The sequence below is a fragment of the Phalacrocorax aristotelis genome, chromosome 9 (genome assembly GCF_949628215.1).
Source record: "Phalacrocorax aristotelis chromosome 9, bGulAri2.1, whole genome shotgun sequence".
In the NCBI taxonomy this organism is placed as follows: Eukaryota; Metazoa; Chordata; class Aves; order Suliformes; family Phalacrocoracidae; genus Phalacrocorax; species Phalacrocorax aristotelis.
The window spans coordinates 34265141-34282268 of record NC_134284.1 but is presented as its reverse complement, the minus strand read 5'-3'; the positions used below and the strand labels follow the sequence as shown (position 1 = coordinate 34282268).

At 49.7% G+C, this 17128-nt stretch overlaps 1 protein-coding gene across 5 annotated transcripts in view; it reads left to right on the top strand.

Moving 5' to 3' along the window:
- Nucleotides 1–17128, top strand: part of SAMD4A (sterile alpha motif domain containing 4A) — a 103631-nt gene that overhangs the window by 66012 nt on the left and 20491 nt on the right. For 3 of the 5 annotated variants that reach the window (XR_012662392.1, XM_075104305.1, XM_075104304.1), the window contains exon 3: nucleotides 15952–16215. The exons of the other annotated variants lie outside the window; for them this stretch is intronic. Coding sequence is in view for 2 of the 3 variants with exons in the window: in XM_075104305.1 (XP_074960406.1) it covers nucleotides 15952–16215 (264 nt within the window). In the remaining variant the exon portion in view is untranslated. The remainder of the gene's footprint in view (nucleotides 1–15951; nucleotides 16216–17128) is intronic. 5 annotated transcript variants of the gene reach the window in all.

Below are 17128 nucleotides of genomic sequence, written 5' to 3'. Positions count from 1 at the left end.
TTCTGCTGTCCTTGTCTTCAACTTGACCTAGACCCAGGCTTTAAGACTTGGTTCAGGCTAGGTTCATCTCCAGCTCTCTCTTAACGGTGCTGGCTGGTGTTAGCCAAGGTTTGAGGAGATGTTGCTGGAGTTCTCCAGCCTTTGCAGGGCAGGTCTGGAGCACTCTGAAGGCATCACTCTGGATTTGCCACAGTAATGGTGATCCAGGAGCAGGACCAACGTAAGTGATGGGTTTGGGTCTGGAGCAGTCTGAGGGTATGCACTCACTCAAAGCGATGGAAGTTCATGCCCATCCACTTCATCACCATAATGGCCTTTCTCAGCCCATCCCACAGAGCTTGACTTGCAACTCTAAACTAAGCTTTAGAGTGCCAGGAGTAAAGGTAGCCTCGGCATGGGCTTGGGAGCACAGATGGGCAGGAGGCTAAAGCTGCTCCAGGCATGGTGGGACAGGGTAAAGCCCAGAACCCCAGCTCTGCAGTGAGTCAGGCAGCAGTTGCAAAATGCCCGGGTTGCACAACACCTTTGCAGTGGAGATGGTGCTTGGAAACTCTAAAATGACAGAAAAAAGTGGCTGGCTTTCAAAGCTGCAGACCGAGAGCTTCTTGTGGGGAGGGCCCGTCTCCTTCCTGTGTAATTGGTTCCACCTGAGCATGATCTGATGGCATATGGGTTTCCATTGCCAAATGGAAGTACAGCATAGCTTAACCCTGTGTTTTCTGCCTGCTCAGAAGGAAATATGTACAGAGGAGAAGGAGGGTCTGCTGTTAGAGATGCTTGTCCAGCAGCAAGAAGGTGGGGTGCAGGTCACTGGTCTGATATGGACCATAAGGTCTGCAAGCAAGGAAAGAGAAAGAAAACCAAAGTTTGGCAGGAGTGATAGCAACTCCAGTTGGCAATAGCAAGCTTGTTGAACCACAGCTAAAGAGGTAAGGATTTGGTTCCTGGCTCTGACGTGCATCTGCTGGAAGAGTGTCTTGGTCCTCTGCTCCCAGTGTTACAAGTATTACTTCTTTTATCAGTGTGTGGTTAGATTTTCCTATGCTCTCACCTGTGGTGTAGTGCCAGGGCACTTAAACTCCCCTTGGAGATCAGGATCCTAGCAGCAAGTCTCTGGTCTCTGCACAGGGGCAGAAGGTCTTGGTCTTACTGCAGGAGCAACAGTAACTTGCCCCAAACATGTGAATTAAGAGACAGATGTTGCAGGCTCTTTCTGGCAGAGGATCGAGGACCTACTTATGCCAGTACCTGCCCAGAAAAAGAGGCAGCTCAGTGCCACGTACAGGCAGCATTTCAGCCAGGGTGAGTGTCTCCAGTTGTCATGCTGCCTGGGGAACAGGAGCTCTGCCCAGCCTCTGCATGGGCTGTAGTGCTGCCGTAAAGCAATGGCACATCGGTCCCTTGGTGGGGGATGGCCCCGGAGAAGGCAGGCAGCACCTGGTCTTACTGGAGCCTTGTGTCTAGGAGTATTGTCTCCTGCCTGTCCTTCCAAAAAGAGGAGGAGGTCCCTGGACTGGTAATGGTGGTATCTGAGTGCGTGGCTGTTGGTGCCCTGCAGACCTGTCCCTGGTGCGTGCGCCCTGGGTCGCTTGGAGTGGCACCGATGCCTGGAGGTATGGTGTGGGTGGCACCAGGGTGTGCATCACACATCAGTGATGGATAAATGCAGTCAGAGACCTTGCTATGGAATACCCTGCAGAGCAGAAATCCCAGGCGTTGGGACTGTGTTCATACAGGAGAGGTGTTGCAAACTCTTTGGTATTTCAGTGTTGCTGTGCTGCCTGGGTTCCCCTGTGAGTGAACGGAGAGGTCCTTGGACCAGCAAAGCTCTTTGCCAGCCTGCAGCCACCCTTCCGCTTCTGCACAAATGGGAGAGGTGCTGAGTGCGCAGGCCTGCTACACCCTTCCCATGGGAGTCTCTGCCAGAAAACTGATGTTGTTTGTCTACGAGGAGAAACAGGAGAGCGAGCAGTGCAATGCAGGTGAAATACTCACCTGTATAACCACCTTGTCCTGAAAAAGAAAAATCTCTTATCTTGTCCTAGAGCTGAAGAGAAGGAATAAATCAGTGTACTTCCTTGCATGCACGCCAGTCCAGATTCACGGCTCTCCCCCTGCACCTGCCAGCTCTTCAGAAATGTTTATGTTTCAGGGTCATGCTCAGGTGGCATCAGCCACCTGAGATCAAACACTGCACCACAAGAAATGTAGAAATGCTGGTGGCAGCAGGGCACGCTGCAGAAGGAAGGATCATCCCATGGACTCTTATGTGAAGATCCCACCAGGGGCTGCTGGCTCTGGGGCAAGCCCAGTGCCAGCTTGTGGAGACCCTGCCATCCTGGGAAGGGCTTTCTGTTGTGTTTCTCTTTCTCAGAAGGGACTCAGTCCCAACTACTGCCCTACAGGCAGGACGGCAGCTACTAAACAGTATGTCAGTATGTGTGTGCATGACATGGCTTGCTGGGTTTTGCCTACATTTGCCCCAGTTACAGACTCCCCAGTGAGAGAGCAGATGAACAAGACGGTGGAGCTCTTCCCCAGGTCATGAGGGAATTGAGGTGGAAGAAACGACGCCAAAAAAGCTCTTGTCATGAACGGAGTGTGGGTTTCCTGACTCTTCCTCCCCTACACTGCTGTGCAACAGCTCACTTCCTACCACCAGAGACAACCCTGCTGTTGTACCCAGTATCCAAACTGAGCTTGGTAACGGGATAACGGCATGTTTTAACCCGCAGGACCACCCTGATTTTTGTTGGGTTGATAGGCAGCTTGCAAATACAACGATCTCCTCTGTGTAGATTTACAATGACACCTGATTGTGTGTCCTCAGCATGTTTGACTTATGCAGGGTGACACGTTTCCTCCTGTGCAAAGTTAGCAAAATATGCTGTTTTGCTTGGTCAAAAATAAAGAGTGGAAAAGTCTTACTAAGGTTATGACAGTGAAGCAAACAAATGTACTCTTCTTGCCAGGGGGGATTAGCTTTGTACTCGGGAATTGCCTTCAGAATCTTGTTCCTCAGTTGGCCATGCTGTGTACTGAGACTTGGCACCTTGGCACTCATCCTGCCAGGTGGGGACACCTCTAATCTTTACTTTCTTTCTCTTTTACTGATGGACTGAGAAAAGCTCGTTGACCTATACTACACTTGAGGTTTTCAGTGGTGGTAGATTGGGGCATTTGTTGTCTTGCTCATGCCCTCTAGTGTTGCATGTAACCATTGGAGGACATTTCTAGGAGTCACCCACTTTGCCAGGGTCCCATGGCTACAAGGTCTTGCTAATTCTGGAGCTTAAAAACAGAGTTGCTTTCTCAAATCCATGCAGAATCAGTACAAATGCAACAGCAAACGGGACTGAGAGCGAGGACAACAGAATCACAGAATCATTTAGGTTGGAAAAGACCTTTAAGATCATTAAGTCCAACTGTAATCTGCTACTCCAGCTCAGAACAGCAGATACAGATTTCCTGGCCCCTATATATATTCAAAGCACTTGGTCCCTGGGAGATACAGTCCACAGCTCTGCAGACCACCACTCAGCAAGCAAGGAGATGAACAGTCCCCTGCCCTCAGCCTGGAAGCCATCAAATTTTGGAGATGGTAGCGGTGGTGGTGGACAAGATCTATGGCCTTTTGGGGTGTCAGCAATGCTGGGGAAGATCTGCTGCTTTTGAGTGGTCACTGCAGAGCTGTGTTTTATAGCCAGCGTCCCTTCCCGCTGTTGAGGCTGCTCCATTTGCCATGGCCCTCAGCCTCTGGTTAGCAGGCAGGTGTCCAAAATCAAAACCGAGCAAGCTGTGCCCATTCTCTGTGAGCTGATCAGCTGGCCAGGATGTTTTTAGTTGATGGGCCAGCTACATGTGCTCATTCCATCGTCATCCCAGCTCCCACGCTGCCCAGATCTGGACTCCAAGCAGGGCAGCCAGGTGAGCCGTCCCACCCTGGGACCACGGCAGCCCTGAGGTGGTCTTTGGCTGGTCAGGTGCAGGGAGGGAGACTGTTCCCCCTGGGTCGGTGGGATCTGGGCATGCAGCAGCAACATACAGGCTGGGAAAATGGGTCTGTCTAAGTGGAAGAGGTCAGGGCAGCCCTGTCATACAGTCCAAGTAACAAGTGATAGGATGAGGAGAAGGCCTCAAGTTGCACCAGGGGATGTTTAGATTGGGTATTAGGAAAAGTTTCTTCACCAAAAGGGTTGTCAAGCACTGGAACAGGCTGCCCAGGGAAGTGGTTGAGTCTGCATCTCTGGAGGTATTTAAAAGATGTAGACGTGGTGCTTAGGGATGTGGTTTGGTGGTGGACTTGGCAGTGTTAGGTTTACAGTTGGACTCAATCTTAAAGGTCTTTTCCGACCTAAATGATTCTATGATCTCTGCTGTGCACTTGCTCACAAGGGCTCAAGGTGAAGATGCATGAAGACACTTTGGGCAGAAACTGGTCTGGCCCTGCCTTCTGGTCTGTCACCTTTCACCATCCGTGTTGCTGTGTTTAGTGTTTCCTGACCCAGTGTATTGAAGCATGTTGATGGACTCTTGTACTTGAGCAATGGTCAGAACCTGTCCTACCCTTGAGACTTCAGTTTGGCTGTGCCAGCACTTCCTGTTCCTCCTTTGAGCCTGTTTTGGCATGTTCCCTTCACCTCTTTGCTCCTGGAGGATCTCTCTTCTCTCTGTATCTTTGGCCAAAAAGGCATGTTGCTGACAAAGAGCAACATGGTGCTGAGGTCCCACCTGCAATTGTCTCCATGGGTGTCTTAGACTGTCATCAAAGCTGATCAGCCTAAGTGTTGTCTTCCCAAAGACCGCGTTCTGCACTGGAAGGAAAAAAAAAAAGGATGACATGTGGATTTACATGGTGACACAGAGTAACCCACTGACCACTGATGAACACTTGGGTTTGGACATTGGCCAGTGTCTGGACTGGTGGCTCTCCTGTTTCCATTCAGCTGGGACTTGCTCTTCGCAGTTAGCATCGCTCGTAGGGGATGCACAGCCACGCAGCCTTCGGGGCAGAAGTTTCTTGCCTGCAATGGATGGCTTTGGGGGGATGCGCTTGGCTCTGGGGGGATGTGGATAGCTTTGGGGGGATGTGGTTGGCTCTGGGGGGATGTGGATGGCTTGGGGGGGATGCGCTTGGCTCTGGGGGGATGCAGTTAGCAAAGCAGAGTTGATGTTATCCCAGGCATCAGGCAGGTCCTCCTTGCTGTGCCCACTCTGCTCTCACACAGGAGCAGGTGACAACACGTGCGTCCTACAGTGGGCAACGCATTTGGGCTGTGCGCGGATCCTGTTGTTCGCAGGGTGTCGAGCAAGTGATGGATACCTGCTTGCCAAGCAGAGGGAATAGGCAGGGAAGCGAATGTGTTTCCCATGAGCGTGCCGCAGCGAGTGGGCTTTCACATGGGCAGCAGGCTGGATCTTGCGGTCTTGCCTCTGCTCAGCCCCTCATCAGTCACGGTGCTCGGAGGCAGAGATGTCACCAAAAGGTCCTATTGTGGTCCCAAAGGGAAGGAGAGGAGGGGACCTCGAGGCTGGGCTCAGCAGTGACTTCCACCAGGTGATATTATGGGTGGCACATAAGCATGCGTGGATGTCACTGGTTGCTTTTGGCTGCTGGTAGGTACAGACCCATGCGGGTGCTCCTAAAAGAGCCCTTACAACACCAAATGATGCTGCTAGGCACTTAAATAATTCACATAATCTGGCCTGCCATAGCCATAGCAAACAGCCCCGTTGTTAGGGAAGAAGCGAAGGGGTTGGTGGTTGGTCTGGGTGGCCCGTGAAGAGGAGGGGGAGCACTGGGCCATCCCTCCCTGAAGAGGGCATGTCACACATGCATCCTCTGGGACTGCTCCATTGGTTCCTCCAAACCTGGTATATGCAAGGTTTGATCCTTGCATGTACCTACACATCTCCTTACAAGGCACCACTCCCAAATTGACATACGCTACGCACAGAGCGATGGCTCCACAGCTTTCTGGCTGGAATCAGGCCACCTAATTTGGGAACCTCTATTCCAGCAGCACCCAGGGACGCTCCCACCCTCACGGCTTGTGACGTCCCGGTGCAATCACCGACCGTAAGCGCTCAGGGCAGAGACTGCGTGCCCTGGTTTTGCACGGCTGTGAGCACATTGCTTGTCCATTGGCCACGGAGGGTAGGACACCATCCTCGACCTGCAAGTCAGGGTGGAAGGACCTTGAAGTTTCCAACTCCATTGCCTCCAATTTCTGTACAGCAACCTGTGTGTCTTAGGGAGGGGTGTTAAGAAGCATCAACGATGGTTTTGTGTGTTATCCTATGGTTCTTGGGATGACTGTTGCCAATGAATCATGCTTCTGACCTGGAAGCGGTGCAGAAACCGTCTGCGGTTTGCATCACCACCAGAGCCGCTGTCGGTGTGTGGCCAGGGGGCACTGACTGGGAGCCCAGTACCCAGGGGTACTCCTCAGTGCCTCCACTATTAACTTCTGTCCCTAAAGTGCCTGATGACTCTGTCTCCAGCTGCCTCCAGCTAGGGATCGCTCTCACCAACTCACCCCTGGGCTCCTAGTTGCCAACAGGCACTTTTGGGGTGCCCAGCAGGCAGTCACAGAAGGGGAGGAAAGGCCCCTGCTGGCAGAGTCGTGTGAACCCCCACCCAAACCCCTTTTTCCTCCTCCACAACAGCCTCCCGATACCACCTTTCCCCAGCCTTCCCTCACAACACCATAAAAATCAGTTTTTTGATTTTTTTCCTAAGCATCTTCATGGGGCAAGAAGCCCCTAGAGAGAATCACCTCTCTGTTGCTCATCCTTTGAAACCGTGCGACTCTAGGCTCTGGCAAGTAAAGGAATGGAGACATATGAGCTCTCCTTCTCCCCGCCATCGAAGAGCAGCTGCAGAGAAATGGCAGGAGGGCAGCGGGGAGGGAAGGGAGTGCTGGGGTTTGGATTCATCTAAAGCGACTCCAGTCTCCCTCTCGACTGCGGCGTTGCACGGGGACTTGCTCTGTTCTCCTGACTCAGTAACATGCTGCTATTTAATTAACTTTTGACTTCTGGTTTAAAGGAGCAGTGCACAAAATAGTTATTTACTTCATTTGGAAATTCTTTTAATTGTTGCCATAATTATAGCTTCCTCCTCTTTTTTTTTTTTTTAAATATTTTTCTTAGCAGGGGGAAGGGAGGGAGGAACGGAGAGAGGGGGAATATTTGTCGCTCTCCTTGTGGTTATCACATCCTTCAAATTACTAAAAGAGGCTGGGATAATAGGTCTGGTGATTATATATAGGCACCATCTGCTCTGTGGCTGCTTCCTATCAAAGTGCAGTTAGGAGAGTGCAAGAAGGATATTTTATCTCCAGCTATATTAAGACTCTGTTTCCATCTCAGCACCAAAGCAAAGCTCTCTGCATGCAAATGGATCAAATGCGCTGTAATCAATGGCTCAGTTTTGGCAGCCTTGAGGCTGAATTTTTTTTTTTTAATTTTATTTTCCCCTCAAGTTTGCTGTTCCCATTCGTTATGCAATTTTATTCAAGGCTGGTTGCTCTGCATTTGATGTTTTCTTGTAACCGTAGTCCCCCCCCATTTGCTGAGCAATGTAGTCTCGTGTTAGCCGGCACAGAGATCTGTGTCATAACTCAAATGCAAGGCAATATCTGAGCAATCGGGAATGTTTTGGAGGATGACGAGGGCAGATTTTTAGGATGCATATGCTGTCGGTATGTAGAGGAGGTGGAGAGCTGAGCTGAGTTGATTTGGAGCAATAATGGGAGAGAATGAATACATGTTTTAAGATAGCAGCCGTGGCTATCGCAGTGCTGCTGGGGACTGTTGGGGAGCATTGCAGAGCTCGGTGTTTGGGGCAATACGGGGAGTCATGAGGTGCCCCTGCTGGGCACTACCTTTTGCATCTTCTCATGTGGGGAACTGGATACTGCATTTGCCCCTCCAAGACCCAACAGCTTTTCTTCTCTCCTGGAGCTGGTAATATTATATGCTCTTGGAAGAAGAAGATGGAGGAGAAGGAATAAGACATCGCCAGCCCTTACAGAGGTTGCTCAGGACGGGGCATGTGAGCCCCCGAGAGCTGGAGGCCAGAGGAAGCCGATAAGGCTGAAATGCAGAGGAATTTGTCTTGTGAAATCTGGGCCATGGTGCCTACAGGAGAGGAGGACTAAATGGCTTTCTTGAATGAGTGAAAGTGGGTAAAAAGAGATAAGGGAGGAGAAAATCCCAAATAACTCAGTGAGGACGGAAAAGGCTACAGTACTGTAGCAAAGTCCTGTTTCTTTCTGGGTGAAATTTCCCTGATGACGGTGGGGTGATGACTGTGGGACGTACATCGTGTAAGACACACTTTGTCCTCCTGTATTTTGTCACTCCTAAAGGCACGCTGTCTCCCTGCACTCACTCCACAGACTCTTCAGGGATTATTGGATCCCAGTTTCCTGGGGCAATTCCAGAGGTTTTGCATTCACCTCTTCCACTCAACTGGCTTAAGACACTTCTTACTCCCAGTTTCCACAGGTTGCGTATTGCTTGGTAAAGGATGTAAGTCTTACAGCTTGGCCTCTTGAAATGATGGCAACTGATTGAGGGGTGTTTCCATCTGAAGTGTAACGTGTGGTAGAAGCTGGTGCTGCTGGCAGTCTCAGCAGGCAGCTGCTTCTCAGACCAGGATCTTATTAGCAGCTGGTGGAGGCAGTGGGGAGCGCTGGCTGCTGCTTGGGCGGAGCGGGTGCTCTTGGACATCTCTTCTGGGTGGAAAAGGACCATAGGAAGGGGAGTTTCTGCATCCCAGCGCCATTTATCTGGCTTGATCTGTGAGCAGGGGAGGAATTTCCCCCAAGAGCCTGTAGCAAAAAAATCAGTGAATTCTGGGATAATTCCGGAGGCTTGGTTCAGCGCAGTAGTGTTGTTGTTAATGGACCGGGATTCCCCAGGGGCGAACGCTGCTTTTTCTGTGGTTTGTGCATAAATGTATGAGAGAAACCACATTTATTGGCCTGGAGATCAGGGCATTGCGTTTACCCAGAGAGCAGCATGGTTTAGGGCAGCGCCTTCTTGCAACATGATCCTCCATCGCCAGCACCGCCTCCCGACGCAGACGCCGTTTCGTGCGTTCTTTTGTCTGTGAGTTAAGTTGCGCTCGGGATTCACACCTCGTCTGTCTTACTCCCACCTCGCCAGATGCTCTGGTGGGGAGCCCCACGCAAGGACCTCAAAAGCAGCTCCTGAGCTCATGGTCCTTGGCGAGACAGGCTGGGCTTCCTTCCAGAAACCCATCCCATCGGATTGCTGAAGCCACCAAGAGCTGCATTTACACGTCTTTAGGTACAGCCCCGCTCCTGCTGCCTCACAAATGAGTAAATAACAACAGCAGCAATTCCTGCCGGAGCCAAACAGCGGGTCCACGGGTGCTCGTGGCACACAGGGGCTCACAAAACCCTCTGCGGTCAGCAGAAACGTCCCCTTCCCTGGCTGAGCCTGGATGAGGCCTCGCACGCGCTGCTTGGAGAGATCAGCAACAAACGGGTTATTGTTTCTCTGTCCAGTTTCTTGAACAGGAAACTGCGTTTAAAAACGTCATTTTTTTAAAAAAAGTTTGCTTGGTAGGCTTTTCTGCAGTCTATGCTTCTTCCTAATTTCTCTGCTTGAGACAACACTCTGCTTATATCTTTTTTTTTCCTAATACACACAAATACCCGGGGCCTGGTTGCATTTAGGACCCTTGGTTTCAACCCCTCCATGGCTTATATCAGTGCCTGATTCAGAAGCAAGGACATGGCTTATCCGGCACCGTACGAACACAGTTAAAGTCACAGCCACAAAACCCAGGGAGAAAAAAAAAAGGCACAAAGAAAAGCCTCCAAGGGTTAGGGGATGTTGAGCCGAAAAATGTTCCATCAGGTTCTGCTTCGGCCACGCTGGAGCTGCCTGCGGCGGCGTGGAGAGCGGGTGAATGAGGTGCCCAGGAAGGAGGCTGGGTGCCAGCTGGGCAGCGTGACCCACCGGCGGCTGTTTCCAAGGGTCCTCGGCACAAAAACGCTGGAAAAGCCGCGAGCGTTGCTCTGCCAGCGCAGGGAAGCCTTCCTGGAGGGGATGGTGCTTCGTGACCGGGGTAGCAAGGGGGGGAGGCAGAGCAGAGGACCGAGTTGAACTTGGTGGTTTCTTTGCGAGGAGGATTGCAGGAGCTGCTCAGCATTCCCCCTCCGTGGGGGTGCTTCTGGCTTGTACAAGAGACCATGTGGCCTCGGTGGATTAAAAACATCCCCGCTTCCTACAGCAAATTGGGGTCAAGCTACTGCTCCAGGTGCCTGCAGGCTAGAAGAGGAATTGTACATGATAAGACACTGCCTAAGGATGCACCATAGCCAGCTTTGCAGCCAAGAAGTGCCATTTTTAGACTAAAAGCAAACAAAAAAAACATTTCCCGAAGAGTTCAGCATGCACCTTGCAGCGCTTTTTCCTTTCTTCAGCTATGGAAAGGATATTATTCTCAATCGTAATGTGCTGTATGGACTGTGCGCTGGTGTAAAGGGTTGTGAGGTTGTTGTAAAGGTCCTCTGGGTATCAGGGACCCAGTGGGGACTGTGCAGCGGTGGAGGGCACACTGGGACCAGAGGCAGTCTGAAGGCACCTCTGTACCCAGCAATGGGTCTGGCTCTTGGTGGAAATGCTCGCATCAGCCCCATGTGCGTCTTGTCAAGAACTTTTGCAGCACTTTAAGCCAGGTTTAGTGAAGGGTGCGCTGCGGCAGCGGGAAAGCAAGTGCCTTGTTGGCCGTCGTACGCTGCTTGGAGGAAGGTCTGCCTGCAGAGCCCAGTTCCTCGGCTCTAATTACAGGAATGGGTGGCTTTTTCCTTCTCAGGCTGAAAAATTGGCCCAAAACCCTGAGAAGCCACAACACAAACGTCTGACGCTGTTCCACATGGTCTTCAATGAACAAAAACCCTCTTGAAATTAGCCCTTGCCTACCAAAATAGGCAACACCACTTTAAAAAGGAAGAGAGAAGAAAAAAAATCCCGAAACCCAGGGCTTCACAGGGAAATCACTTGCAGCCTCAGAGTTTCGCTAAGCACGTTGCCGTGCCTGCCAGCCCAGCCAGTGTTTGGTCCGTGATAAAGCCACTTTTGCCTGGGGAGATGGCAGCCCCACAGGGATGCTCCTTGCTGCTCCGTCCCTGCGGCACTGCGGTCTGCATCTGCCCCCTGCGATGGGGAGCCCCGCACACCGGGATGCTTGCGTCATCGCCATCACTCCATCCTCTTAATTTTTTTCCCCGGGAATATTAAGGCGAGATTGGTTTGAAGCTTGAGAGTGCTTCAGACTGCTGGTAATTTAGCACATTTTTTCCTAGGATGCAAAACATCCAAGCTCATCTCAAAGGCGTTATATTTAGCAGCATCTATATATATTTAGCTGCTGGGTTGCAGCTGACCCTGACCTGGAGGCCACGAGGAGCTTTCTTGCAAGGAAACACGGTCTGGCATGGGCTGAGCCCAACGCCTACGGCCGTTCAGAGCTGTGGTGGAGGAGCAAAGAGGCGACACCAGCCCGCTTATCATGGGGAGGACTTTGATCTGCTCTGGCCCCCGTCCCACTGGATACCCAGGTGGAAGGAGCCAGACCAGGCAGCGCCTTTGCAGAGTGCTTGGTGGGTCCATGGGGAGCGGATAGCTCTTCCACCGCCTAAATGAGCCTGTGGCTGGCAGGAAAACACTTCTAAGCCAGAAGTGGGATACACTTACAAGTTGCAGGGGATCCGTGTGCCAGCGTGGCTTGCACTTTGGAGTGGTGGTTTCCTCTCTTTGTTCAGCCGGCTCGCACTGCTGTGGCACTCAGAAAGGCAGGCTTGCCTCTGGCCGCCTCCTGGAAGCTTATCTTATCCTAGAAGAATATATGAGATTTCCTTTTTAAATTAAAGCTTAATATTTTTGTAATTAAAAGAAAAAAAAGGCTTGAGTGTAAGGTTATAAACTCACACTTGTATTTCTTCTGCTGAAATTAAAGCACACATGGACCAGTTATTTTAGAAAGAGACTGAATAAATGGCTTGTCCCAGCGCATCCATCGGCAGCCCTGGCTTCACCTCGGACCATCCAGAAAACACACTGGCTTGTCAAAAGCAGGGAAGGAACTACACTAAACTGACACTTGGAAAATTATGAGCTACATCCACTGTTTCAAGAAAGTGCTGCTTCAACAAGCAGCAGTGTTAGTAAATATGCACATTTATTAATTCCCTTTCTGAGGGTTGCAAATTAAAAGGGGGAGAGATGTGTGCACGCCAGGCAGGGGTACCAGCCCAGGGCTCACAGCGATCTTGCTTGACTGCTGGTGGAAACTGGTATGAGGGTGTGCAAGAAACTGTGTTGCTCACTGGTGTCTATTGCAGCCAGAAAGGCTTAAGCAGAGCCTAAAGTTAGGCCACTGCTAAGACCTCTTAAATAATCTATGTCTGGTACCAAGAGTAGCTGGGGTGGTTTCAAAGAGCTGGTGACTTTTTCTGCTTGTAGCATCCTCCGCAGAGGAACTATCCCTACCGCCTCTCGTGAAGTTGTGTGAATTGACTCATAGTTCAGTAAAAATGCTTGTGGTTTAGTAAAACATGGTCTGTTGGACTCCAGCGTTGCATTATCTCAGGGAAAGAAGTGGAACTAATGTTTATATGTTGCACTGGATGATTTCTAATTGTTCCTGGCCATCCTGCAGAGTTCATTACTTCTCCTCCAGCCAACACCGGCTTCTAATGAGGGGGCATAAAATTAAGATGGAGTTTGCAAGGGTATTGCTGCTCAGGAAGGAATCTGGGCTGGATTTAAGATTTTGGTGGTGAGAGGATGGCTTAAATGCTGCAGGGTATCAGCAGCTGCGTACACCCTGTAAGAGGGGCACTAATGCAGCAGCCCTTCGCCTCCTAGAAGGCGCCAATTAGCTCCTGGCCTCCTGCCCCATTCCCCTGCATCTCTCAGTCATTCAAAGGGCACAAATATTTCCTAAACCAGAGTTTTTCCTACAACAAATCTGGGGTGGCTTCTCCCACCCTGGGGCATGGAACCCCAGCTGGGGGCAACAGGCACAGAAGGGGCTCTGGGCTCTGCTGCTGTGACGCTCAGCCCTGGTGATCCATTTCAACTGATATATCAGTTTTGTCCCGTGTTTCCCCCCCTTTTCCTTTTTTTTTCAGTGCTAAGTATTTTTCTCCTGGGAGGATGATGTAGCATCTCCAGGGCCCCCTTACAGTGCTGCTTTTGGGGTACAATTGGAAAGCCAAGAGCTGAAATAGCTTGGCCAAGACCTTCTTAAATCCACCTATTTCCCTGTCAGGAGGCACCACAACTTTAGGAAATGTAGCGCCACTCTGAAAAATAATCCCGCATCCTCATTGACATCCTTTTCTGCCAGGAGACTACTGGAAGATATTTCTATAGTTATTTAATGGGAAGGGAACAAATTCTTCACCATAAGCCATCCCCTTGCTTCCCAGCGCAGCATGGTGTTACTGTTATGTGCTGGGAGAAGAAAACACTTTCAGATATAGGAACAATTTAGATGTTGCAGAAATCTAAAGGGTTTTGGCTTCATCCATCAGCTCTGTGTGGCACCAGCTGCTTTTTACAGGTGCTTAATAAATGCAAACGAGCTCTGGCGTTTTTCTCTCCCCTCCGTTTATAACCCCACTACTTGCTCATTTTCATTCCACTTCTGGTCAGCAGAGATGGCTTTGATGGCAGGTTTTCCCCTGGGCTTTAGCTGGGAATTAAACCTGGCTTAAGTTTCACAGCATGGCACACCTGGCTGGGGGTCCTCCACCAAGACTCATTTCTATTTGGAAATAACACGTGGAGGAGCCGTGAGTGGTTTTGATGAACTCCTACTAAGGCAAAAAAGGGGGTCAGGGAGCTTCAGTGCATTGGTGCCTTAGGAGGAAAACCAACAAGAATGATGAATTCCCCCTAGGTTTTGTACAGAGTTAAGAAATTTGATTTTGAAAGGAAAACTGAAAAGTTTTTTGCTTCAGTTTCATTTGGGCTGAAAGGTCATTTTAACCCCTCTGCCCTCAGATTTCCCTGGAGCAGAAAATCTGCTTTTCATTTCATCTACCCCGCAATGAAGCTTACAGCAGCTAATTTGGGGAAATTAGTGTCTTTCTGCAGGGTTTGCTCTTGTCTCTAGAAACGAGTCCTTTTTAACAAACCAGTGCGGATGTTTTCTCAGCCATCACGACATGAACCCCACATCTGTACCCAGGGGCACGTCGAAAGTAGCAGCGTTGGCTTGGGTTTGGTGTGACCCAGAAGAGCCTTCCCATAGCGCTGGATCCAGAACTTGTCCCGGTTATCGCAGCAGCTGATGAGACACGGCTCGGCTGACCGACAGCTAAATCCAGAGTTTTTTTGGTCTCAGTTATCAGGAAACAGCCCCTGTGAAGTTCAGTTAATTTCACTGAGAGTAACCGCAAGAAAACATTAAATAAATGTTTTACATCCTAAATCTGTACATTAAAATACAATAACTGCATTTATGGTTTAGCCAGCAGCTTAGTGGCTTTGTGAATTATGGAATTTGAATTTTGTTAAGCCAACAGACCAATCTTTTCATTTATTTTTCATTACAGGAAACAGAGATAGTTTGTCCATATCCATCTTTTCCTCTAAATACCGTGTATTACCCCCACTAACCCTAGAAAAAGATATCTAAATCTTTAAGGAGTAACTAAAAATGAATGAGGCGGTATGGAAGAAGGGCAGCGAAAAACTGAGACCATTCAGTAAAATTTACATTTAAAAATCTATTCAAGTTGCAACACCTACCAAAAAGTGTCAGAAAATCTAAGATTTGGGGTTTTAATACTTTAGCATGTGTAAGACATACTTCTCTATTTGACTGAAAGGCAAGTAAATACCCACCCATTGTAAAGCCTTTCTTGAGAAATAACTCCAAATCACAGGAGCTGGTGCATCCCTCTTTTCCTAGCGGTGTTAGACTTATTTGTTAAAAACAAATTTAACTTGGTGGTATTAAAATTTCAGCCAGGAAATAGAAGCCAATGGTAAAAACAGATCCAAAGCTTTCCAAAGATAATTGCGGGGGGGGGGGTGGGACTTGGCCTTACCTCTTTGTCGTGGGTATATTTTTACCATCGCTTTGGGCATTTGCTTTTGTGGAGGTTTAAAAGGTATGTGCTTGGAAGCGCCCGTGATGGGTGGCTGAGCTGGGGTGCTCGGCTGAGTGCAAGAGCTTGGTAGGACTCCCCAAGGCTTAGACATTTCTGTGGATGATAGGTACCTCCACAAAGATGCGAGGCAGATGTGTAAATGCTCGGTGCTTCGGGGCATAAGCCAAGTCCTAACCCAAAGGGAGAGACAGAGAGGCTTCCCCGGGGTCTGTGTGAGGACATTCCCATCCTGGGGATTTTTATGCCTTTCCCAAGAAAGTCAGGGGTCCGGATGATTTTTGCAGGGCGAGTTTCGTGGCCTCAGTGTAGTCGCTTGAAAATTCCCATTACACCTGCAGTAGCAGCAGTGGTTTCCCTGCAAGGGAGACGGCCACCCGGGCTCCAGGGTTGATGAGAGGCAGCAGCCAAGCACCCAGCATGGTTCTGTGCTCAGGTTTGCTGTCGGTACGTGACTCCGCACAGGGAAAACCTCCAGAGCTGCTCGATTAGTCTTTTTTCCCCTAGAGATGCAATCCATGCAACAGCTTTCCGTAACCAACCCGACGTAGCTCATGTAACCCCCTCTCCTTGCAGGTACTCCTGTCCCCTTTGCTCCCTGGGAGGCAAAGCCGAGAGCTCAGGGCAGGGCTCAGGTAGCCACGGGCACTGCGAAGCCATCAGTGAGGCACCGTGGCCAACCAGCACGCATTTTATGATTTCATTTAATTTTTTTTTCGGGGGACTCTGCTGCATCCCGGGCCGCGAGGGGGGAATAACCTCTTTGATTTTATTTTTTTTTCAGTTCTCTCAGGCCAGACACACCACAGCCCTTTGAAACGCTCTGTGTCCCTTACCCCACCCATGAATGTGCCAAACCAACCTCTAGGACATGGATGGATGTCTCATGAGGACTTACGAGCTAGAGGACCCCAGTGCATCCCTTCCGATCATGCCCCCCTGTCTCCACAAAGCAGTGTAGCCTCTTCGGGAAGTGGTGGGAGTGAACATTTAGAAGATCAGCCTTCCGCTCGTAACACATTCCAGGAGGAAGGGAGTGGGATGAAAGGTGAGTGAAAAACCAGACGCCTCCCCCCCGCCAGCACCCAGAGGCAGGAGGGGAAAAGCCGTTTGCCCGGCAGCGCGGGGCTCGGTTGGCGGTTTTGGGCGAGAGTTCTCATAACCAAACGGGGCTTTTCAGCGTTTCTTCCTGGCTTAGGAATTTAGGTTAGGGGAAGAAGTTAGGTTTTCTTTTAAGCAGCAGCTGGTCCTGATCTGATGTCTTACGCTGGGTGCCGGTGGGCTGGTTTTGCCCCAAAATCCTGCAAGCTGCCAGCTTCCCAAAAAGCTGGGTTTTTTTTCATAGCCTGTGGCTTTTGGCTGCAAGTAGTGCTTTTTTATCTATCCTTTTATTTTTTTAATTACGGTGAAAAATAGCTTAGCATAGGTTCAGCAAGCCACCAGTGATTTACCATTAGGGTGTTTGGTACCCACCAAGTATTTGGGGAAGTTTTGGCTTCGGATATTTGTTTGTAGCGAATTTATCCTGTGTATTTCAGTTGTTTTTCCCATTACACCTGCATTTCACAGAGACTCTTAGCGTTAAATAGATGTGGTCCTGTTGGTAAACAAAGCAGAAACGAAACCTTATTGTTGCAGTCAAAGATGGAGAGCAAACTTGAGGCTGTAGAGGAATAAATAGATAAAAACTGGGCAAACACATAGGCTGTATATTCCAGTTAACAGACAAAATGACTGAAAACAAACCCGCAGCTATCAGAGACTGATTTAAACAACTGCAATTTTCATTAATCCAAAGCAACTCTATTCTGTAAAGACCGATGATGTAACAGAATAAGGAAACAATCATATTTTTTAAATAGTCACAAGGTCTGATTTTATTCCAGTTGCAGACAAATCTAGATACGTATAAACCTCTGTAACATGCGATTGTGTTTGACTTGTCACTGTATGACTTTGAT